Source organism: Achroia grisella, unplaced genomic scaffold (assembly GCF_030625045.1).
Source record: "Achroia grisella isolate CSIRO2021 unplaced genomic scaffold, CSIRO_AGI_Agris_v1 utg1581, whole genome shotgun sequence".
Classification (NCBI taxonomy): domain Eukaryota; kingdom Metazoa; phylum Arthropoda; class Insecta; order Lepidoptera; family Pyralidae; genus Achroia; species Achroia grisella.
Window position 1 is genome coordinate 352,068 of NW_026712659.1, and position 26,762 is coordinate 378,829.

The following is a 26,762-nucleotide window of genomic DNA, read 5'->3' on the forward strand; positions in this document are numbered from 1 at the left end:
GTTTCGTGCTCATTTTTCTTGTGATGAATTCAAAATTGCTTTCATTGAGTTTATTTGAATAAAGATTATTTCTAAAAGATATTATGTATATTGGGCGAAATATAATAATAAATGTCAAGTAAGTGTCACGCAGACGAAGTTGCGTGGGTCAGCTAGTGTATATAATATATCGGTATTGAGCGGTAGATGAAAAAAATGACTATTTAAATGCGTTTTAAAGTAAGTTTATTTGAATAAATGATTTTCTATTTTTTCTCGTATCACAGTGTTTGTAACAAAACTACTCCGAAACGGTTTGACAGATTCTTGTGAAATGTTGTGTCTATAATATATCTTATATATAAAATTCTCGTGTCACAGTTTTCGTTCCCACACTCCTCCGAAACAGCTTGACCGATTCTCATGAAATCGGCCAACATCTATTTTTCATCCCCCTAAATGTTAGGGGTAGTCCGCCTCTAAATTTTTTTTTATTTTAGGCAAAACAACGTTTGCCGTGACAGCTAGTCTTATATATAAAATTCTCGTGTCACAGTTTTCGTTCCCATACTCCTCCGAAACGGCTTGACCGATTCTCATGAAATTTTGTGAGCGCATTGAGTAGGTCTGAGAATCGGCCAACATCTATTTTTCATCCTCCTAGGGATTCTGTTAGGGGTAGTCCGCCGCTAAATTTTTTTTTTTTATTTTAAGGCAAAACAACGTTTGCCGGAACAGCTAGTATGTATATATATATATATATATATATATATATAGTAGGTCTAATAATACATCTATATTTCATGTACTGGCTGGCATGGTATATAATTAAGTTAATTGTTCTTTTTTGTTATTATTTGGTATTATTACGATGGGATTATCATCGTCACATTTAGTCTATAAAAATACCAAAAGTACCCCCACGTAATAATCGCTATCCGCTAATAACTTGCGCCACACACCACCACAAACATTCCAATAACGATCACAATTAATTAGGATTTGACGGCCATCCACCGTCGCCATCTACTGACCAAACTGCGATCCATAGCCACTTAATATTAATTAACTAAATTCCAGGATATTATACTAGTTATATAGTAGAGCTTTGTACAATGTTATAACAATCTATACTAATAATCATTACATAGTCACCGTCGCTGTTTTTTCCTTTATACTTGTTTATTTATTAAAACTTTAATGCACATAATTTTAAAGTACATATGGCGGACTTAACACCCTATGGCATTATCTACCAGTCAACCATGGGTGGTGCATAGAATAATTGTTGGCGGTGCAAACATAAAAAATATATTAAATGATACACATAAAAATATGAATAAATAACTACATATATATAAGAGCGGATATTGATACCAGACGAATCATCGTGAGGATTATAAGATCTACTATAATGACGACGACTGAGGCTTTGAAGCCGGCTACCGCAAGGGAAACACCAAGTAGCGCCCGTGACTTGTGACACGGGTGTAGGTTTAAAAGGTCCTTTTAGAATGCATTAACACTCACCTTCACTACTTGCAGTTTCCCCCAGGCTCAACTAAGACCGGGATAAACCCATTTCTAATACAATTTATTTTAATATCCAAAACACAACCGGCACGCTCTGCGCTCGTTGACTGAATGCCGCGGCTCACCCAACGAAAGAGAATTATTCAACTACCGACCTCCGTATTTATAGACCGAAGTTCGTGTAGTAGGGTAGAAGCAAACAACTTAGTTCGATCTATAAGTACTAGATGGCGCTATTTACAATATTTATAATAATCCTTAACTTTAATACTTCATTATGTTAAATATTAATTAACAGTGATTTGATCAATATAGGCGGAATATAATTAAATTAATCAATTAGCAATGAAAATAGCCTCGGTGGTCTAGTGGTTTAGCATACCGCTTCACTATCCGATGGTCGCGGGTTCGATTCCTCGCACGGTACAAACATTTGTATTCATGAGTATGATTGTTTGTATCGGTCTGGGTGTTTTCTATGTATATTATGTATGTATGTACAAAAAATCTAAGTATTTGTATCAGTTGTCTAGTACACAAAACACAAGCTCTGCTTACTGTGTGACTAGATGGCGCTGTGTGATTTGTCCTGAGATATTGTATTATTATTATATTATGTATATATATACATACATAAATACATATTTAATAATCTGATAATGAAATATACAAATAATGGAATTAAAAAACAGGAAAGGTTACAAGTTTAAATAATGTTCCCATAATTTACATTTGAAAGGAAATCTACTCGTGGCGGTTTTGATATGACGGGGTAAGTCGTGATATCGTTATATCTTTTAAATTACGCAATGGACATAAATATAGTTTTAGTAGCAAGTTTAGAGGAAGTTTTTGAATGCATAATACACGCGTGTTATAGTAGAGAATGGAATTTGAATATAATTTTTTCATTATATCTTCTTCATCTTCATCCTCGCGTCTTCCCGTTACTCGGGGTCGGCTTTTCTAATCCTGGAGCGCCATACATTTCGCTGGTAAGCATCGTCATTTGACAGGCCCAACTCCTTCAGGTCCCTATGGACATTTGTCAACCAGGTAGTTGGTGGCCTGCCTCGTCCTCTTTTTGTTGTAGCCATGGAAAGGCACACTCACAATGTGGTTTTCAGGTTTACGTTTTAATTTTTCATAATATGATTCGAAAATTTCAAATGGGTTGAATCTTGGAGGACATGGCTGTAAGAAGTAATAGAATAGAAATTCATTTATTCAAATAAACTTACATTGAAGCACTTTTGAATAGTCATTACATTTTTTAATCTACCGCTCGTTCGGAAAGCTGTCTCATCACAAGAAGAACGAGCAAGAAACTTGCGTGTTGCTCTTTTAAATAATTTTATTATTACTTTACATTTTTAAGTTTAAGTGTGTGAATACAAACCACCAATTAGCACTAATTCAATTAAATACTCAAATAGAAAAAATATTGAATATATAACCAACTGGTTAAACAATTAATAAGAGGAAATCAGTCATAGTGATTAGAGCAGACCAGTCCCTACAAGCAGCACCCGTTCACGAGTATGACGGATGAGCCAGCCATCACTGCGCTCGACCATATTTTAAGGTTGGGAAACACTGGCCTAGTCTCCTTGATACAGTTTAGAATGGCGTGTGAATGACACAGTAAATCCTTTGTTTGAGGGTAATTGGAATAATTGGGGCGCGGCACCCCCGAGGGTGGGTACCATTGCGTAATTATATCGCTGCGTTGTGATTATTTATGTTATAATTAATTCATTTACTACGTATATTCAAATTTATCATATTTCTCATCTATACATATAAATAAAATTGGAGTGTCTGTTTGTAATATTGAAATAACCGTTTTTTACTACATGCATATGAATATTAATACGGTACCATATACCAGAATAACATTTTTTACAATTTTTGTTCCAGCTAATCACTGAAATGGCTGAACCGATTTTGATGGAACTTTTTTTGGCAGGTAGCTGATGTAATAAGGAGTAACTTAGGCTACTTTTATTTTGGAGAAATGAAGCTATATTCCACACGGACGAAGTCGCGTAGACCTAGTTAATAATATAATTATATCTCAAAGAAAATTGACACAGCGCCATCTAGTACCAAGTTAAGTAGAGCTTGTGTTATGGGTACTAGACAACTGATATAAATACATACGTTTTATACATAGAAAACAACCAGATACAAACAATCATACTCATGATTACAAATAATTGCTCGTGCGAGGAATAGAACGCGCGACCATTGGTAGAAAAACCGATAGTCCACCGAAGCAGTTATATATAGATAAGCTACTCGCCCCGGCTTCGCACGGGTGTACATGTATTATACATATAAACCTTCCTCTTGAATCACTCTATCTATTAAAAAAAAACTCTTTAAAATCCGTTGCGTAGTTTTAAAGATTTAAGCAAATATATAGGGACGGACAGACAGCGACAGCGACTTTATACTATGTAGTGATACATGCGAAAGTTTGTGATTATGGATGGATATTTGTTTTTTATAACACAGGGAACAAATGAGCATGCGGCTCACCTGATGGTAAGTGATTACCGCCGCCCATGAGCACCGCAACACCAGGGGAATTGCAAGTACGTTGTCGGCCTTTTAAAAAGGAATAAGCTCTTTTCTTGAAGGTTTCAATATCGTATCGGTTCGGAAATACCATTGCTGGAAGGTGATTCCACAATGTGGTTGTGCGAGGCAAAAAGTTTCTAGAAAACCGCACTGTGGAAGACCGCCATTCATCCAGATGATCAGGATGGTATTTTAGTTTCTGACGGGTGGTACGGTGGTGAAACTCAGCAGCTGGTATTAATCCGAACAATACTAATAATATAATATGTAGTGAAGATATGTGAATACAATTTGAAACTTTTAACTAGTGTACATATCTGTACTGATACAGTAATCTAGGACAATGCAACGTGAGGGAAATCAGTCTATTTACAGAACGCGGTCAGTCGACACGTCCGAGTTGCAAAACAGTTACGTTGCTATAGCAACGGGGATGTCATCCGACACGCCCCTCGCCCGCATTCACCCCGTGGACGGGGGTTGGAGTAAACAAAGGGTAACATGCCGGACATTGAATTATGATGTGTTTCATTTCATATTACATTTGTATTGCAGTTCTATAAATTGAGCGAATAAACTTATTTTAAAAATTTACTTACTTATTGTATAAACGACAAATGAATAAATAAGCTTGGACAATTAACACCGCGCCATCTAGTCACACAGTAAGCAGAGCTTGTGTTTTGTGTACTAGACAACTGATACAAATACTTAGATTTTGTACATACATACATAATATACACAGAAAACACCCACACTGATACAAACAATCATACTCATGAATATAAATGTTTGCACTGTGCGAGGAATCGAACCCGCGACCATCGGAAATAAAGCGATGTTCTAAACCGCTAGACCACTGAGGCTGTCATGACAAGAAACTGACGATCCAGTTGATTTTTTAAAATGAAATTGTTTGGGATTGTTCTTCTGCCTAAACAGTTTACGCTGGGGTGGCACCAGTGGAGGATGATAAGATGAGCTTGAAGTGGACTTGTTCTTCTGCCTATGACATATTTAACATTATTTTACCATATAGGATTGCTGATAGCAAGGAATTAGACTGGCTCCCAGCCAGCACCGGCCCACATAGTAGCAACAGACCTCCCAACGGTATACGCTGGAGTGGCACCAGTGGAGCATGATAAGATGAGCATGAGGTCAGATCTGTTACCTCATCGTGGGGAACTCACAAGGAAATTATCAATATGGTTGCCAGGAACCGCGTGAAGTCTATCTGACATGGTACATTTCTAGTAATGGATTCATTAGTCCATCGAGACATAAAACTCTTTTGTATTTATTTCAAACTAGTTACTCGCCCCGGATTCGCACGGGTGTACATGTATTATACATATAAACCTTCCTCTTGAATCACTCTATCCATTTAAAAAAGCCGCCTCAAAATCCGTTGCGTAGTTTTAAAGATTTAAGCATTCATAGGGACGGACAGACAACGACAGCGACTTTGTTTTATACATGTAATGATTTCGAATGTGCTTCGCATTCAATTGTTTTAAGAATACAAATAGAGTAGTCATACTCACTAAATGTACATGTGGCGGCGTGGTGGGCCGGGTCATTGGGTTCCCTAAAATATGGTCGAGCGCAGTGATGGCTGGCTCGTGAACGAGTGCTGCTCGTAGGGACTGGTCTGCTCTAATCACTACGACTGATTTACTCTTATTTAGTTGCTTAACCAGTTGGTTGTATATTTAATATTTTCTCTATTTGAGTATGTAATTGAATTACTGCTAGTTGGTAGTTTGTATTCTCATAATTGAACTTAAAAATGTGAAGTAACAATAAAATTATAAGCAAGTTTCTTGCTCAGCTGCTTAGCGGTTGATTTTTTTTTACCTGTAGCACTGCGACCTACATAGATCTAATTCATATGTAAAGTAAAAAACTGTTATATTGTTGTAGTTGTTGTTGTTATATTACAAAGATACACTCAAATTTTATTTATATGTATTTGTATGCATTATAAAGAGGTAAGATTCGATCGTTTGTCTGTCTGTTTGCATTGTTAGACTATGAAATTAGTGTGCTCGCCCTTTTTCAAACCTAGACCCGTCAGGGACAAGCGGTTGATTAGGTGAGACTGAGTTACCTGCGTACGAAATAGAAATAGAAATAGAAAATCATTTATTCAAATAAACTTACATTGAAGCACTTTTGGATAGTCATTACATTTTTTAATCTACCGCTCGTTCGGAAAGCTGTCTCATAACAAGAAGAACGAGCAAGAAACTTGCGTTTTGCTCTTTTAAATAATTTTATTATTACTTTACATTTTTAAGTTTAAGTGTATGAATACAAACTCCCAATTAGCACTAATTCTATTAAATACTCAAATAGAAAAAAAATATTGAATATATAACCCACTGGTTAAACAATTAATAAGAGGAAATCAGTCATAGTGATTAGAGCAGACCAGTCCCTACAAGCAGCACCCGTTCACGAGTATGACGGATGGGCCAGCCATCACTGCGCTCGACCACATTTTAGGGAGCCCAATGACCCGGCCCACCACGCCGCCACAAGTCTGGACATTTTAGTGAGCATGACTACTCAAAACACTAGACTACGTCAAAGCTACTTACAATTGCCATCTGATAGTTATAGTATTCACATTTTACATAAGAATGCATGCGGCAATCAATACAAAAACCGCTACGCTTTCATATTTCTAAAATCAATCAATTAAATCAAGAAAACAATGAGAAAATTAAATTATAACGTTGTATGTTAATAAACTAATTATTTACTTGATATGTTGTCGTCTATGAATTCGTCTATCCTGTAATAGGCTTTCTTACATAAAAATTGTTTAATATAAGATTAATTGCCTCTCTGTCAGATTTAATGCAGATTCTGGCAGTTTATTATAAAATCTTATGCAATTACCATAGAATGAGTTACTAATTTTGTGCAGATGGCATTTAGGTAAAATTAGCTTATTTATATTGCGTAAGTTTGCGCACGTCGTTTTAAAGTCGGCCTCTAGTAAATATTTCCGTCACCCCTAACTCATTTCGTTGCCAATTGTATTCTCGTGTCGCGTCCGCAGTGATTCAGAAATGTCCCACAACGCACCATCTGCGTTGTTTACGAGTCACACAATATATTCCAGGCTCACACTCGGGATTACTGAACATATTTCAAACTGTATCAAAATGGACCGATCTTTTAATATTCAACATTATTTTAAACGCACCGGCTATGCAATATATTCTTTTATAACACTGTGGTATACCGACATACATATCATTACAGATTTATATATATATAGTACTAGCTTTTAACCTGATTTTTATATAAAACTAATAAAAGTAGTCTAAGTTAAGCAGTCATATCAGAGGTTAGCCCGAACAAACAGACAGACAGACAAAAATTGTAAAAAATGTATTTTGGTGTATGTACCGTATTTATATTCATATGCATGTAGTAAGAAACGGTTGTTTCAATATTACAAACGGACACTCCAATTTTATTTATATGTATACTTTATCTGTAACCACAACTGCAAGTTTCATCCTTTCCGTACATCAGATTATTTATTGAGATCCATGATTGTCTATGTATTTGCAATACCATCAATTTTTTTAAGTTTCGTTTAGTAGTTTAGTTGCTTATAAGTAACAGATAGATGGACACATTTACGTAAGTAAAATATTGGTAATACCTTTTACCATCGCACCGCTCGCCATCTCTAAGAGTATTGGGATTCTCGGTCTCGACATCTCTAGCACAGTTGAGTTCCGTAGTCATCTCGAAGAAAAGGTCAAGCTGGCGTCCAAAAAGCTCGGTGTGCTGAATAGAGCGAGGCGGTACTTCACTGCGAACCAGAGACTTCTATTGTATAATATAAGTCTCAAGTTCGGTCGTACATAGAGTACTGCTCTCATCTTTGGGCAGGAGCACCTGGATACCAGCTCGGTCCTTTTGACTCGGTTCAGAGACGTGCTATGAGAATTGTCGATGATCCCAATCTCTCAAACGGTATCGAACCACTTAGCTTGAGGCGAGACTTCGCATCGCTTTGTGTGTTCTACCGAATATACAACGGACTGTGTTCTGATGAATTGTTTGACATGATGCCTACGGCTACCTTTTACTATCGCATCGCTCGCCATCGACAGGGAATTCATCCCCACACGCTGGAACCTAAGTGGTCTCGGACAGTGCGGTTTCAGAGGAGCTTCCTCCCGCGTACACTTACATTGTGGAATGAACTACCTGCCGAGGTTTTCTCGAGAGACTACAGCATGGGGTTTTTCAAGAAGGGTATATTAAGGTTTCTTAAGGGTCGGCAACGCGCATGTGACACCCCTGGTGTTTCAGGCGTCCATAGGCTACGGTAACCGTTTACCATCAGATGGGCCGTATGCTTGTTTGCCACCTACGTGTGATAAAAAAATTTGGTATTCATGATATGTGTATATAGCGTAGATTTATATATATATACTAAGTGTATATAACACAAAGGAACCCTTCGAGCTACATACAAACAATCTGCGGATATTTTAAGATTCGATATCCGCTCCACGTCTCGCCGGTTATCAAATATTGTTATTACGTTCATAATATCACGGTATTGATGAAATTGCTTCAATCGGTACACGATATAAGTGGCGAGGCAATCATTGACATCAATCCTAATCTTGTTGCTATATTGATAGGGTTCAAAATCCGATAGCACATTGGGGTCTCGTTTGCTTGCCTGATCGATACATTATAAAAGAGGCAATCATTGACATCAATGCCAGTCTTGTCGCTATAATGATAAGGTTCAAAATCCGATGGCATATCGGGATCTCGCTTGCTTGCTTGATCGATATCTAAATATATGTAACTCAAAGGTGACTGACATAGTGATTTATCAACGCACAGCCCAAACCACTGGTCGGATCGGGCTGATATTCGGCATGCAGGTAGATGTTATGAAAGGATTTTGATTAATTCTATCCCCAAGGGGATCTAATAGGGGATGAAAGTTTGTCAAAAGTCCCGTCAAAATCGGTCCATCCATTTCAGAGATTAACCGTAACAAACAGACAAAAATTGTAACAAATGTTATTTTGGTGTATGTACCGTATTTATATTGATATGCATGTAATAAAAAACGGTTATTTCAATATTACAAACAGACACTCCAATTTTATTTATAGAAGAAGATGGTTTGATTGTATGGTAGAAGCTTAGAGCTTTCTAAATGCAAAACTTTAAGCATACAAAGCTTTAATACAAAGCTGCTTGGCGCCGAAGTGAGATGTAAGAATATACCTCAGTATCCAAAAGTTTATGTAAAGTTATAAATAAATCATGAAAACGTGTAGTTGAGTAATATTATACATACAGATAAACAAATTAAGATCAAGGAGATGATAAGATTAAATGATAAAAAACTTACCTTTCTCGTTGGAACTTGAGCGATTGTGCGCGATGTGGGGACTTTTGCCTGAAGGTCCACAGGTGGAGCTGGTCGTCAGCAGTCGCTGTGACCAGCGCACCCTCGTTGATCAGGAATTTGGCGTGGAGAACTGCTTCTCCTGCTTCATGGCGGACGTGAGCATCCACGCCTGGTCTGCCAAGTCTGAGGTGTTTTGTTTAAGGAAATTTTGCCAGTTTTATAACAGCATTATCTTTGTTTTTTTATTCTACCTGCGTAGAATATAGTCTAGTCCAGGGTAGGTCAACCAATGGCACGCATGCCATTGGTTCGCCTCAAAATATTTCGGGCACGTCGTCGATCATAAAACTGTTTGAAGAAGCTGGCTCATGCTATTTTAACAATATTTTCACCTACCTATGCCTGCGAGTCATTATTTTCAGAGATGAATAACATTAAAAACTGGGTTAGTAACCGTTTGACAGACGAAACCAGTACAGCATCTACATGCACATATATATATATGTATAGACGCGTACATTACAAAAAATTATATTTAACAGTACGTAATAATTTATGATTTGCCAGACTCAGCAGGCCGACACTCAGCATTTGTCGCGACAGCCAACTGTCGCGGCGCTGGTATTCAGCACCTGCATAATATTATACAATATTTATTCAATATTTACATAATTTGGCTTGTAGTAACTCTGCTAAATTTGGGACTAAATGACCATATATTAAGACCTATTGAGAAAAAAATCTGGACAATTTACACAGCACCGTCGTGGTCCAAATTAAGCACAACTCTGGTGGACCGAGGGTATATCAATGGATAAATATACTTAAAACTTTATTTAATACAGACAAAATCATTAACCAAGTCTATAGAAGTTTCCCGAAAAATCGTAAACCAGTGGAAATAAACAATCGTCTGAGAGAACAGTCCACAGTTCAGGCAGCTCATAAAACAAATGACTGCCAATAACGCGGTTGCTCCTGGTACTCGCAAATTACCAACTGAATTTTATTATTCATTGCCGACTATTAAATTTGGGACTGTAGTTTAATTATCTGTGGCAATCTGTGATATTGCTGCTTGACCCGAAAACAAATAGAAATAGAAATAATCTTTATTCAAATAAACTCATTACAAGCACTTTTGAATAATCATATTTTGATTCTACCACTCATTCGGAATGCAGATTCATCACAAGAATGAGCAAGAATCTCGTCTGTTGCTCTTTTGAATAGATGTTTTTTTTATATAATAATTACAGTATAACAAGTGAGAGGCATGCGATAATCAACATATAAATCGCTACGCACTCATTATTAGTGTAATGAGATAATATTGTCAGTGCTATAGATTTTAAGTTTTCCTATAAAAACATTATTGTCGTTACCGAAAACCTACACGTTGTTAGTATAGTTGGTGATTCTTTTTGTAATTTATCATCACGTGTGAGTGTGAGTTGGCTGCCTTTTCACTTTCGCAGCACATAAACTCACCTACATTTCTTTTATTAATTCGTGTTTTTTCTGTATCTCATGTATGTTATGTGTCTGTAATTGTGAATAAAGAATTTATCTATCTATCTTTACTAAACGAGTATGCAAATTTTAGCTCAATCGAAATTCAGTTGCAGTATTTAACTCTACCGACCATAAATACTTAAAAGCCTGTAGAGAGAGAATAAAACCTCAAAAGAGGCAGGAGGCAAACGTACAGGATAGCAAAATACCCGGCTATATCTAACGCAAATGGCTTTCCCCACGGTCGAACGAGAGCGCTAAAACACTCAAAAGTTTGGTAATTTTGTGAAACAATGGTGATCATTCCTACGACTTAGGGCGCCTCGACGAGCGAAATGACGCCCCGTCGACAGCGGGGTGCGTTTATATTGAAATTCTTGAAACAAATAAATCTGCAATACTACCATTTACTAGGAGGATGGAAAGAATTAGCTGGAAGGATAAAGTAACAAACGAAGAAGTACTAGACAGGGTAAAAGAAAAAAGACAAATATTGAACACCATAGAAAATAGACGAGGAAAAATGTTAGGGCACTTGATACGGCACGATGATTTCATGAAAATTATTATTGAGGGGAAAATAGAAGGAAAGAGGGGGAGGGGAAGACCAAGGAATAGCTACATCAAACAAATTGAGGACAAAATGGGAGTCGTGTCGTATCAAGAATTAAAGAGCATGATGGAAGATCGCGGAAAGTGGCAAGAGCTCCACCGACAAGAGCGTAGCTCTTAAATTATGAATGAATGAATGAACTATTTACTTACGTACTTACACACGAATTTGCATATACTGAAGAGCCTGATAGTATACCGGCTACCAAGCTATATCCAAACTTTATTCAATGATGATGACGTTCAGAGTGAAACACGTGTCGCAATATGGGTGGTAGACTCAATAACGGTCGGAATTTGACCACCAATAGAGAAGGTCGTAACGCTTCCAGTAGCGGTGGTCAGGTTTCCGCACTGAATATTTGTGGTCTCACACATGATAACAGTAGCGGAATGAAACAAAATAATGTAAATCCATCAAGCAATGAAATGGACTTCCGTAAAAAGATACCTAATAAAATATTTTAACATTTCAGAAATGATTACATTACCACATTTGATACGAGTCTCCTGAAATGCGCAATCGAATTCATTTCATCGTTAACAGTTATTAAAGTTAATATAGTAGAAAACTATAGTAGAAAAATAGTCGGAGAGCATCTTAAGATATGTACATCGTCCAATAAAAGGAGATAATGTCATATCTTCGATTGGAACTGTTAAAAATATATTGGTGCTTCGAGAACTAAGACCGAATAGTGAACTAGGCTTCCAAGCTATATCTGAAATCTAGACATTGCCTGATGATGCCTCGTGCAGGCGAAACACATGTCGCAATATCAGTGTAGATTCAATAACGGTCGGAATTTGATCACCAATAGAGAAGGTAACGCTTCCAGTAGCGGTGAGGTTCGCGCACTGAATATTTGTGGTCTCGCACATGCTAATGGTAGAGGAATTAAACAAACTAATACAAATCCATTAAGTAGTATAGAGGTTTAATAAAGTTAACTGGGTCAAAATATATCTTTATTAATGTCTGTACAGTAATGTACTGTAATGGTATCTGTATAGTAATAGTATATTACAGACTCTTATGATATATCAAATCTACCGTCAGTTCGGATGATTTCGTGCTAAGAACTGACTAAACTCGGCTCGTATTCTTTTCAAATAAATGTTGTACATGTTTACAATAATACAGATTCATTTAAATTCAAATTTGGGAGAATAGAGTGACCACCAGCATATGCTATTGCAAAAACAAAAAAATTTATCAGTGTTCGCAACCAGAACAGACCAGTCCCCATAAGCAGCACCCGTTCACGAGTATGACGGATGAGCCAGCCATCATTGCACTCAACGGGAGCTTAGAGGGAGCACGTCGATCCGAAACAGTATTATGTACAGTTTGCTTGTAGGTATTTGAAACGATTAGAGTAAATCAAATTAAGTTACGTTTGTTGTGAGCCGAACTCTGATCAACAAACAGATCTGTGTTTAGCTTATAACTCAATATCAGGGATGTTATGGATATGAAATATCGGATACGGATAGGTTTCGGATATAGAAATGATTATTATACCGGATACGGATGCGGATATGAAATTATTTCGGATTATCCGTTAGTTTCGGATAATTTCGGTTACGGATATTATTTTTTTAAGGAACTTCAAAAGTAAAATGCAAATAGCTAATAAAATGGTTACATAACGTGTCTCAATTAGGCTCCGCCCCTATCCGATATTATCTGAAACTCTTATTTCGGATTCGGTTATGTTACGGATATTTTATTTTTTTATATCGGATATCTGATAGTTACGGTTACGGTTACGGAGCCTAAAATCCCTAGTTGTTCCCGCGACATCGTCCGCGTGGAATTTAACTTTATTTTTCAAAAATAAAAGTAGCCTAAGTTACTCCTTATTACATCAGCTACCTGCCAAAAAAAGTCCCGTCGAAATCGGTCCAGCCATTTTATAGATTAGCCGGAGCAAACAGACAGATAAAAATTATAAAAAATGTTATTTTGGTGTATGTACCGTATTTATATTCATATGCATGTAGTAAAAAACGGTTATTTCAATATTGCAAACAGACACTACAATTTTATTTATATGTATAGATGTGTAGACTAGTTGTGCCCGCGATTTCGTAAGCGTGGAATGGACGACGAATAAATTCAAATTCGAATTCAAAAATAATTTATTCATGTAGGACATTTTAGCTGTCTATGAACGTCTTTTTTTATATTAATTTTTTTTCCCTACTCCAGTTCAGTATATAGATCCAATTGAGAAGAACTGGCAAGAAAACGAAGAACGCGGAATTCCGTGGTAATAGCTATATTAAAATTCATTCATTCATTCATAATTTAAGAGCCACGCTCTTGTCGGTGGAGCTTTGCCACTTTCCACGATCTTCCATCAAGCTCTTTAAATGTTGATACGAAACAAAATTTCATCCTGTCTGTGTCTCTATTGACACTGTTAGAAACAAGACTCACTATGTTACAAAGCAGCTTTTGTTTACATTGCAAGCTTTCAGTGCTTTACGGTTCGGCGACGGCGAGCACACATCGGACAACGGAAAGCTCGTGCTGTTTGTATAAGCTCGGTCGCAGTGCGGCCGTGATTGGAAAACAGGTACGGAACTCTGTTACAGCTGATAGGGTTCTATCCTTTACATAAACTACTAAAAGCTTCTGTTAAAACAGTAAGAATAGAATAGAATAGAATAGAAAATCATTTATTCAAATAAACTTACATTGAAGCTCTTTTGAATAGTCATTACATTTTTTTTTAATCTATCGCTCGTTCGGAAAGCTGTCTCATCACAAGAAGAACGAGCAAGAAACTTGCGTGTTGCTCTTTTAAATAATTTTATTATTACTTTACATTTTTAAGTTTAAGTGTGTGAATACAAACCACCAATTAGCACTAATTCAATTATATACTCAAATATAAAAAATATTGAATATATAACCAACTGGTTAAACAATTAATCAGAGGAAATCAGTCATAGTGATTAGAGCAGACCAGTCCCTACAAGCAGCACCCGTTCACGAGTATGACGGATGAGCCAGCCCACACTGCGCTCGACCATATATTAGGGAGCCCAATGACCCGGCCCACCACGCCGCCACAAGTCTGGACATTTTAGTGAGCATGACTACTCAAAACACTAGACCACGTCAAAGCTACTCACAATTGCCATCTGATAGTTGTAGTATTCACATATTACATAAGAATGCATGCGGCAATCAATACAAAAACCGCTACGCTTTCATATTTCTAAAATCAAGAAAGCAATGAGAAAATTAAATTATAACGTTGTATGCTAATAAACTAATTATTTACTTGATGAGTGGTGTTTCTCACTTTGATTATGTGATGCTGTCATCGACGCAACGATTTTTTATTGCTGTATCTTATGTTGGTTCATTCATTCATAATTTAAGAGCTACGCCCTTGTCAGTGGAGCTCTTGCCACTTTCCGCGATCTTCCATCATGCTCTTTAATTCTTGATACGACACGACTCCCATTTTGTCCTCAATTTGTTTGATGTAGCTATTCCTTGGTCTTCCCCTGCCCCTCTTTCCTTCTATTTTCCCCTCAATAATAATTTTCATGAAATCATCGTGCCGTATCAAGTGCCCTAACATTTTTCCTCGTCTATTTTCTATGGTGTTCAATATTTGTCTTTTTTCTTTTACCCTGTGTAGTACTTCTTCGTTTGTTACTTTATCCTTCCAGCTAATTCTTTCCATCCTCCTCCAACACCACATTTCAAAAGCCTCCAGTTTGTCTCTTTCCTTTTGATTTAATGTCCACGTCTCACACGCATACAAGGCTATACTCCAGATATAGGTTTTAATAAATCGTTTCCGTGAGGTCTTTGATATTTTAGCGAAAGGTGGTATGTTGGTAATCTTTAAAAATAAATAAATAACGGATACGACTTAACTCTGAGGGCACCGCTATGGGTTCGAACCTCAACCCAGCTGTAGGGACTGGTCTGCTCTTATCACTACGACTGATTTAATCTTATTGCATATTTATATTTGATCCAAAAAATTAGTGCTTGTTGGTAGTTTGTATTCACACGTTTCGACTTGTAAATGTAAACTTACAAGGATTATTTAAAAGAGCAACACACAAGTTTCTTGCTCGTTCTTCTTGTGATGAGACAGCTTTCTGAACGCGTGGTAGATAAAAAACAAATTGTTATGACTATTCAAAAGTGCTTAAATTAAGTTTATTTGAATAAATGATTTTCTATTCTATTCTATTCTATTCCAGGCCGTCGTAATTCGATGCCCGTTTGGATTGCTTTGTTAGGTCTGCTTTGGTGGTAGAATGAAATACGACTTCAACGATTTAGTACATAGCCTTACTTCCGATGGTCGTGGATTCGATTCTTCGACCAGTACAATAGTAGTAGTACAGTATTGTTTGTCTGCTTTTGTAAATAAATGTATTGACGAAAAAATTTTTGTATTTATATAAGTTTTCTGGTACCCACAAATTCTGCTTACCTTGGTACTTGGGGCTGTGTGAAATGTTTTTTTTTTTTTAATTTCTTTTTAAATTTAGGGACTTTTGTACCATCTAAGTACATGTCAGTCCCATTGTACCCTAAAACCATTTTAAATAAGTGTGAAATGTGAAGTGACGCTAATTAGTCGAGTACAGTATTTAAATAACCTTGAATTTCGATTAATATATACAAAGCGTCCATTCTCTGTAAACAAGATTAGAGTAACTACGTCTTAAACCTTTCACAAACAAATTGAAACGTCTTAAAACTTGTTCGTTGTTGAAGGATTCAACAAAACAGGTTTTTGTTGTTCATCGACATGTAAATAACTCTAATTCAAAATTGCTCACTTGGTATTACCAACCAAGTTACGTAGGACGAGGTCGCTGGTACAGCTAGTTATACATATAAACCTTCCTCTTGCATCACTGTTATCTATTAAAAAAACCGTTTCAAAATCCGTTGCATAGTTTTAAAGATTTAAGAATACATAGAGACAGACAGCGACAGCGACTTTTTATACTATGTAGTGATATTCTAAACAGTCCAAAAACAAAAAGTTCCGAAATGAATCCATAAATACAAGGACCGACTACTTCTTGAAATTATAATACACGCCTGCGCCCATAAAATCATTTTCTATTAGTTCTTTGCAGAAACATCTGATGGATTCCATAACTCAGATAGATTGTTGTGCTGAAGACATAGCGCAAGTGGTACGGTTGGATGAAGACAGGACGTATCCTGTCTTCATCCAACATGACAACAAACACCATTCACGTCACGACAACAAATGCCATTCACGTCTCCTAGCCGGGACCGTAGTCCCGGCTAGGAGACGTGAATGGCAACTCGGAAACCTCTTATGATGGACCTCCAGCCGGCCCAGTTTTTAATTAGCTTTGTAATTATACAAAGCTAATTAAAAACTGGATATACAGTTATAAATAGTATAGTATAGTTAGCTTTAAGTCAGTTTTCAATTTATAGTCGCAATATTATTTTATTCAAGAACTTTAGCCACAGCAACGCGTGGCCAGGTCTGCTCATATATATGTAGATATACCGCTCAATTTAGATTATATCTTTTTAAATTATAGTCTATATGTTATTCTGATGTATAAGCTATGTTACTGTAAAGTTTCGTCAAAAACGATTCAGTAGTTTTTGCATGAAAGAGTAACAAACATCCATCCATACTTTTACTTTTGCATTTATAATATTAGTAAGCTTTCTTTTTAGTTCGGTATTTAAACATACATAGGGACTAGGGTTCATTCCCGGGAATTCTCGGGAAATCCTTGGGTTCTGTTCCCGGGAAATCAAGCTCGAGAAAAGTCGAGAACTCGAGAAATCAAGTACCTATATAGAAATTAAATTGACGCTTGTTGTATTGCGTGGCGGCACAATAATACTAGATATTAAGGTTTTCTTTCATGTATATTGACGCTATATTTTAAGTTTTCCATTTTGTAAGCTGAGTGACCCAAAGAAAAAACCAAGCGCATGTATTACGGTTTTCGAAAAACAAATGCATGAGTGAATAGCCGTATAAATTTGAAATTGAAATTTCTAACCAAAGAGGAGATATTTAAGATCAGTGGCCAGTACGACAAAACGCTAATTTCATATTTAAGAACCTAATATATTTCAGTATTTAAAAAAAAATGGCTTATTCATAATATGTATAATGTTTTTAAATATACCTACTCAATAAAAGTTTTATAATTAATTTTATAGTTAAATTTTATATTTAATATTTAACAAAAAATGCAGTGGTTTTTGTCGAAAATTAAACCACTGAGTTTTTTGACGTTATTGGAACAAAAAATAAACCAAACGTACGTAAATGTAAATTTCTCGACAACCCGAGAAGACCCGAGAAATTAACCTCGAGAATTCTCGAGACCCGAGAAATTGAAAAGCTCGAGAAATCATGAACCCTAATAGGGACAGACAGCGACAGCGACTTTGTTTTATACTATGTAATGAAGTTTGTAATATAAATCATGTTCACAACAAAATGTCTAAATACATAATAATTAAATTGTATGAGAAGTGTCACGTGTGTTGTAACAACAAATAGATGAAGTCACGTGGTTACAGTAAATTATGCAAGTCCTTCTGATGTACAGTAATAGGTTATTCCATATTAAAATTAACTTGTCAACACAACAACAGTTAACAGTGGACTATAAACGGATGTGGGTTATCCGCAAAGCAAGCAGGCCTCATCAAATTGGAGGCGAGTTGCAAAGTTTGACGCCCAACTGGCTTTGTTTTAATACAAAACGCCCGTTCAGAAGTTGTCTCGTTATATATTATTATTTCATTGTCCAGGTGTTCACCCAAATGATTTTGATAACAGCATCCGTCCTCAACAGAACACGAATAATATTTATTAATATAAACTTTATATTAATACCCATTGAACTATTATATTACTCACTAAACGATTACTTGAATGACGAGCGTGCATGGCAATAGTTGTTCATGCACTGGATTTTCATTTAATGTTAGACATAGACACCTATATAAATATACATTGTAAATAGACTGGCTTTAAAAAAAAGGTAATTCAATTGAGTTTCTTGCCAGTTCTTCTCAATTGGATCTATATACTGAACTGGATGGTAGGGGAAAAGTTATCTTATATATAAAATTCTCGTGTCACAGTTTTCGTTACCATACTCCTCCGAAACGGCTTGACCGATTCTCATGAAATTTTGTGAGCGTATTAAGTAGGTCTGAGAATCGGCCAACATCTATTTTTCATCACCCTAAATGTTAGGGGTAGTCCATCCCTATTTTTTTGTTATTTTAAGGCAAAACAACGTTTGCCGGGACAGCTAGTAATATGAAAAAAATTACATTCATAAACGGTCAAAAAGTCCTACATGAAAACGATTTATGAAATTTTGACTGATAGACCACAGATACCGTACTGTGGCCTATCGATTTAGCACACCGTTTAACTTCCGATGGTCAGTAATCATATTATAATGTATTAAAAATTATAGTGTATACAGTGTACTAGCTGTGCCCGTGACTTCGTCTGCGTGAAATATCTAACCCAAAAATGTTAAAGGAAAAAGTGTCGTTTACTTATATTTAATCAACAGCTCAAAATATAAGTTTCAAGCTTCTATAATGACGATACAATCTTTCATCTCCTCTTTCAACTCCTTACAACCCTTTTTTCACTTCAAAAAGTAGCCTATGTCCTTTCTCAGGATCTATACTATCTGTGTACCACATTTCATTCCTAACGGTTCAGTAGTTTTGGCGTGAAAGCGAGACAGACAGACAGAGTTACTTTCGCATTTATAATATTAGTAAGCAAGTAAGTATTAAAATCAAAGAGTGTTGTCTGTTGACATATATGAATATATTTCAATTGGGCTCCCTAAAATATGGTCGAGCGCAGTGATGGCTGGCTCATCCGTCATACTCGTGAACGAGTGCTGCTTGTACGGACTGGTCTGCTCTTATCACTACGACTGATTTAATCTTATTGTGTATTTATATTTGACTCATATAAATTAGTGCTGATTGGTAGTTTGTATTCACACGTTTCGACTTGTAAATGTAAACTTACAAGGATTATTTAAAAGAGCAACACACAAGTTTCTTGCTCGTTCTTCTTGTGATGAGACAGCTTTCCGGACTATTCAAAAGTGATTAAATTAAGTTTACTTGAATAAATGATTTTCTACTCTATTGTTTTATAAATATTTTTATACAAAAAAGGTTTTATACAGAGATTACTAACGAATTTTTCCATAAACTGGTTGTCTATTTGTTTTGTAAGAATTACATCCACGGGGACTATGATTTATGAGGGCGCTCGAAATTGGACTTTGATTCAGTTTGCTCTTCAAATTGTTTTAGGCAACTTCAGTCTCGGGGAGAGAGTTTTTATCTTAATTATAAAGTAATTCAGCGACCCGCCACTAACTCCTGTTATCAATCATTAATTATATTTGCTTAGAAATGTTTTCTATATACATCTCATTTTACAATAGCAAATACAAACTCTAGCCTATTGGAGATAAGGATTACTGATCTACACATATAAATAAAATTGGAGTGTCTGTTTGTAATATTGAAATAACCATTTTTTACTACAAGCATATGAATATAAAAACCAAAATACATTTTTTACAATATTTGTCTGTCTGCCTATCTTTCTGTACCGGGTAATCTTTGAAATGGCAGGACCGATTCTGACGGGACTTTTTTGGCAGGTAGCTGATGTATAACGATTAACTTAGGCTAATATTATTTTAGAAAAATAAAGTTAATTTCCACGTGGACAAAGTTGTGAGCACAGCTAGTAAGTATTATTCCCACCTCTCCCAATGACGTAAATTGCGACCCTTTACTTTAACCATATCAAATTACTTCCAGCTACTTTGTATTTTAGATGCTTTATACTTTCTTGATATAATCCTAATTTAGCTGTATCTATTCCATTATGAAACATTATCTAATTTAATACTAAGTAATAAATAACGAAATCCTTTCCTTTCCTTCAAAAGAACCAATTTACCGCTCCCCTGCGCCAGTCCTCCCACTAATAGTGGATATGACGTGCAAAATTGAATCATTTATTTATCAAAGCCTCTACTAATATTACGTTACTCTTTATTTGCTTCAGATATCTTAATCATTATCATCTATACATATAAAATTGGAGTGTCTGTTTGTAATATTGAAATAAACGTTTTTTACTACATGCATATGAATATAAATACGGTACATACACTAAAATAACATTTTTTACAATTTTTGTCTGTCTGAAGTGGCTAGACCGATTTTGACGGGACTTTTTTTGGCAGGTAGCTGATGTAATAGCGAGTAACTTAGCCTAAGTTAAGATGATAAATTGCAAAAAATGTTATTTTAGTTGCGTAGTTTTAAAGATTTAAGCATACATAATAATGATGTTGAACTTTAAATTTCCTTTTCATTTTATTTTCTCCGTTTATTTTGTTTCATTTTTATATAGTCAACAATTGTGTTTTTATGAAATTAATCTAAAAAATCTTAATTAGTCACTGATCAATAATAGTAAATAATTATTTGGCAATTCTTTTGTGGACTCCCGCGATACAGGTTCGCCTAGTGCGGGGTCCAATATATAATATATATATTTTTTTCTTTTATTTTGGCACATATCAGTCAATACATATACAAATAATATAATATTTGTATATGTATTGACTTGCTATTCAGAGCCTAGCAGCAGTAATGAATTTATGTGAGCGAAACTGCTAGTTATTATAGAGCAAGCTGCTTAGTGGTTGATTAGATGAGACTGAGTTACCTACATATATATATATATATATATAGATATAATATATGTATATGAAGGTATCATCATCGCAGCCCGGAAGACGTCCACTGCTGGACATAGGCCTCCCCCAAAGATCTCCACGACGATCGGTCCTGCGCTGCTCGCATCCAATGCCTTCCCGCGATCTTGACCAGATCGTCGGTCCACCTTGCTGGAGGCCTTCCCACGCTGCGTCTTCCGGTCCGTGGTCGCCACTCGAGGACTTTACTGCCCCAACGGCCATCTGTCCTACGAAGGTATATCAAAGCTAAAACCGATATCTCGTTTACCAGTTCGGTTACATATAAAATATGAAAAAAATTCTTATTAAAAATGTGTCAAGCGTTTATTACATTAAAGGAAGGAAAATTTCGGCCTCCGAAATTGGATATGAATTTGAAGGGAGGTATAAAAATAATAAATCCCTAGCTGGCTAGCCGGCCTTATTAATTAACGGGCGGGACGGACCCTCGGCCGCCTCGGCCGGTAATAATAAAGAATTTCGAAGTGATTTCATAGGCAGCCAATTTTCTCTAAAAGGTAAATTTACTTGCTTCCCGCTCCACGTGGAATTGACTAATATTGAAGAGTAATTCAATTTTTTTATATTACTAGCCGTTCCCGCGACTTCGTCCGCGTGGAATTTAAGTATATTTTACTAAAATAAAAGTAGCCTAAGTTACTCCTTATTAAATCCAATAAGGAGTTAAAAATAACTGTTTCTTACTACATGCATATGAATATAAATACGGTACTTACACCAAAATAACATTTTTTACAATTTTTGTCTGGCTAATCTCTGAAATGGCTGGACCGAATTTGACGGGACTTTTTTTGGCAGGTAGCTGATGTAATAAGGAGTAACTTAGGCTACTTTTATTCTAGAAAAATAAAGTTATATTCCACGCGGACGAAGTCGCGGGTACAGCTAGTTTAAAATAAGGGTATAATTATTTAAGTTTCTGTTGAACAGATAAATTCTGTAGGAGTCGTAACACCGAGCGAAGTGCTGGCGGGGTGCCAACTCTGCGGACGAATCATCTCCGCAATTTGGATGGGAAGCTGCAATAAGCACTGTAATGTACCATATCTTCATCTGGTACGCGCATCTGGAGACTACAGCTTCCTGCTTCACTTTGCACTGAGATTTCGACAGGTGTTAGCGATGAGACCGTATTGCGAAGTTTTGTAAAACTACAGTGTCTGCGAAGCAATAATTTATTCTATTCTTTTATTTTACATACAAACTTCTCGTGTCACAATGTTAGTTACCATACTCCTCCGAAACGGCTTGACCGATTTTTATGAAATTTTATTAAGTAGTATTTTTCATATTTCATACCCCTAAGTGAAAACGGTTGTCCACCCCTAACATTATTTTTTCATTTTTTGGACAAAACTTTTTAATTATATATTTTTTTATTATGTGTCATTAAAAATACATACAACCCTAAATTTACACCCTTTTATCACCAACCTCTATTTTTTATAGCGTTATTAATTTATATGGCAAAACAACGTTTACCGGGACAGCTAGTACCTACTTATATAAAGATTACCTTTATTTTATTATTTATATGTTTATTTGTTTTAATATACATGACTAAATATCTGAAGAAATCATAATGACATTTGACACTTGGGGATGAAATAGAGGATGAAAATTTGATCAGACAAACTCGCGGGATACCTACTGTTAGTATTATGAAAAAGGGGATCTTAAAAATTTTGACAAAAAGGCATTTTATATAAAAAAAATGTGAGTAGGGGTGAAATAGAGGATGAAATTTGATCAGACGAAGTCGCGGGATATCTACTGTTAGTATAAAAATAAAGTAATCTTGATTAATTTAGACAATAAAGTATTTTATTATTAATTAATTAATCATTAAGTTTAATTAATTTGAATAAGATAACATTTTATCTCAAAAATATATGTAGAAGGGTTGAAATATGGGATGAAGTCTGATCAGACAAAGTTGTGGGATACTGTTAGTATTATAAATACGACGATACGATCAAACTGATCGCAATTTTATTAGAAACAAATCGTTTCATAAGAACGGATATGGCCCTCAAGAATATTACTTAATAAGCAGACAAAACCGCAGGCAGTTAGTTACAAATGAAATACATTTTTTTACAATATTACTTAACTTAAATTAACATGTAATTTTACTACATACCACAGATAACATAATATTACATACAGATACCCCATCCCATACAAGAAAATGGTTCCTTCCTAACTCGGGCTATTCTTCGGGCTATTTTATTTCGCCACCGTAGCCGCTAGATGTCGCTAGATCTGAAGCAGTTCGGATTACTAGTGGGTGCTTAGTAACAAAGCATGAAAATAGATGGCAGTGAATTCAGTCTACATGACATCTGTTTTGCAAAGATATGTATATAATAGATATGTAGGTAACTGTATCGTGTACCTCATTAGGGACGATTCAAGATTCAATGTAAATGTGTAGGTATAATATCGTTAGCCGACAGCTCTCTGCAGATATGGCTTATGTGCCAATGTATATACCTATTGTGTTATGGTTTATTTTACATTCCATGCCTATTTTTTTTGATATGTTGTAACGCGTCTGCGCTATACGTATAGCCTGATTTTGATACATTTATACTCGTACGTATCAAAATCGGGCTATACGATTTTTTATTTCAATCGTTATATGTATGAGACTGATTTTAGCTACAATTAATTTACTGGTATATACCTCATGTATTCTACGATGTACCCCTCTTTTACCTAATGAGAATTCCGCTATATCTTATATATAAATTTTGTATCACAGTGTTAGTTGCCATATTTCTCCCACATTTTGATGAAATTTGATATGTATACTTCCCAGTTCTGAGGTAGGGTTGTTATCTATTTTTTATACCCCTAAGTCATAGGGGTGGCCTACCCCGAAAAAATATTTTTTTGTATTATGGACAATTTTTTATTTATTTATAATGTTACATTGAAAATACATACACGCCTAAATTTTCACCCGTCTTTCACCAACCCCTATTTTTAATAGCGATATTCTTACAAATATTATAAATGCTAAAGTAACTCAGTCTGTCTGTTTGTCTCGCTTTCACGCCAAAACTACTGAACTGATTTAATTGAAATTTGGTAGACAGATAATGTAGACCCTGAGAAAGGCTACTTTTTAATGCGAAAAAGTATTGAAAGGGGAAATGAAAGGCTATATGAGGATATCGTAATTTTTAAAGTCAGATCTTGTAAGATTAAGTGAACAGGGTCGGTCTAGGTTTTTCATTATTAGAAATGTGTAACGGGGTAACACGTTATTTAGTGCGAAATTGTGTATATTACAATAAAATTTAACGAGAAAATATTATAATGATATCACTGGGACACTCATTGCCTTACTACTATATCGTCCGTTAGGAGCGAACTTTCTGGAAACACGAGAGGCGCTATCCTATTGGTCGGTCGGCGCGGTTACCGCGCGTAGATGAGTAGATGAAGTACTTAGACGAGTCTCACGGCGCCGCAGCGTAAGTACTTACTATACATACGTAGTATACATATGGGTATTACAAATGTTTTTATTACTAGTAATATTACTCTGTTATCTAAGCAAGTAATGTGTGCTTATTTTGAACTTGATAACATTCTGAATTACTCGTATATCTTTCAATATCTTTAGCGGTATAAACCAGGTTATGTACTACTACTAGTATTGTTAGTGAGGGATAAAGTTGATGAACAAAAATAAAACAATATTCGTATTAAAAATATATTCATCTAATATTTTTGGCATTATTTTTAAGTTTCTTCCAAATATAAGGGGTCTGACATGGGGTGTTATGTATGCACCTACATTAAAAAATACTTTTTGAAATGTATGAAAGAAACGTATTGTATGAAATTTTTGAAATGTATGAAATGTAAGGACCTACATTAAAAGATAATTTTTGACATGTATGAAATGTATGAAAGAAATGTATGTACCTACATAAAAAGTTCATTTTTGAAATGTATGAAATGTATGAAAGAAATGTATGTACCTACATTAAAATATAATTTTTGAAATGTATGAGATGTATGAAAACAATGTATGTACCTACATAAAAAGTTCATTTTTGAAATGTATGAAATGTATGAAAGAAATGTATGTACCTACATTAAAAGATAATTTTTGACATGTATGAAATGTATGAAAGAAATGTATGTACCTACATTAAAAGATAATTTTTGACATGTATGAAATGTATGAAAGAAATGTATGTACCTACATTAAAATATAATTTTTGAAATGTATGAAAGTAATGTATGTACCTACATTAAAATATAATTTTTGAAATGTATGAGATGTATGAAAGAAATGTATGTACCTACATAAAAAGTTCATTTTTGAAATGTATGAAATGTATGAAAGAAATGTATGTACATTAAAATATCATTTTTGAAATGTATGAGATGTATGAAAACAATGTATGTACCTACATAAAAAGTTCATTTTTGAAATGTATGAAATGTATGAAATAAATGTATGTACCTACATTAAAAGATATTTTTGACATGTATGAAATGTATGAAAGAAATGTATGTACCTACATTAAAAGATAATTTTTGACATGTATGAAATGTATGAAAGAAATGTTTGTACCTACATTAAAATATAATTTTTGAAATGTATGCACCGTACAATAACAATACACGTTAAACATCATACCACAGAGTCATACGCAAGTTAAAAACAAACTGCTATGATATTAATGAGAAAGGAAAATCAACTTTATGGTATTTGAGTTAGGGTCGATTTCTCTCTTTTTTTTAAATACTATTTTAATCTTACCCGTGGCCAGTATTCGAAGACAGCTACGATTCGTACTCGATATTTTAAATTATTATGTAATCGATTTTTCAGTACAAATGTAAATAACCAACGACACTAATAATGTACTACTATATTCCGTTCTTTGAAACGGAATACTGCTATACTTAATACAAAATAATGAAAATTTACTGTTCACAACGACTCATTAAAAGCATCATCGAATAATGCGCTGTAATAAAATCCTGTTATCGATTATTAAAAAAATCGATAATACATGTATTTATTTTTAATATGACAACACTTCATACATAAGTATTATTGGAAATAGTATTATTTGCTTGTTCGGCTATTTTTAATTTACTTAAACTTTTTTTATATGTTTAATTTACAATAATAATATATTAAGTGCTTATTATTGGAAAATATAAAAAAGACATTTAATTAGGCCGATACAAATGACAACAATGCCATCTATGAAAGCATTTTGAA

General features: G+C 35.1%; 1 protein-coding gene across 1 annotated transcript in view; it reads right to left on the reverse strand.

The window, feature by feature from the left end:
- LOC131841313 (syntaxin-binding protein 5) overlaps nucleotides 1–26,762 on the reverse strand; it is a 401,890-nt gene that overhangs the window by 84,189 nt on the left and 290,939 nt on the right. Inside the window, 1 exon segment of the mRNA XM_059189637.1 lies at nucleotides 9,515–9,697. Coding sequence (XP_059045620.1) covers nucleotides 9,515–9,697 — 183 coding nt within the window.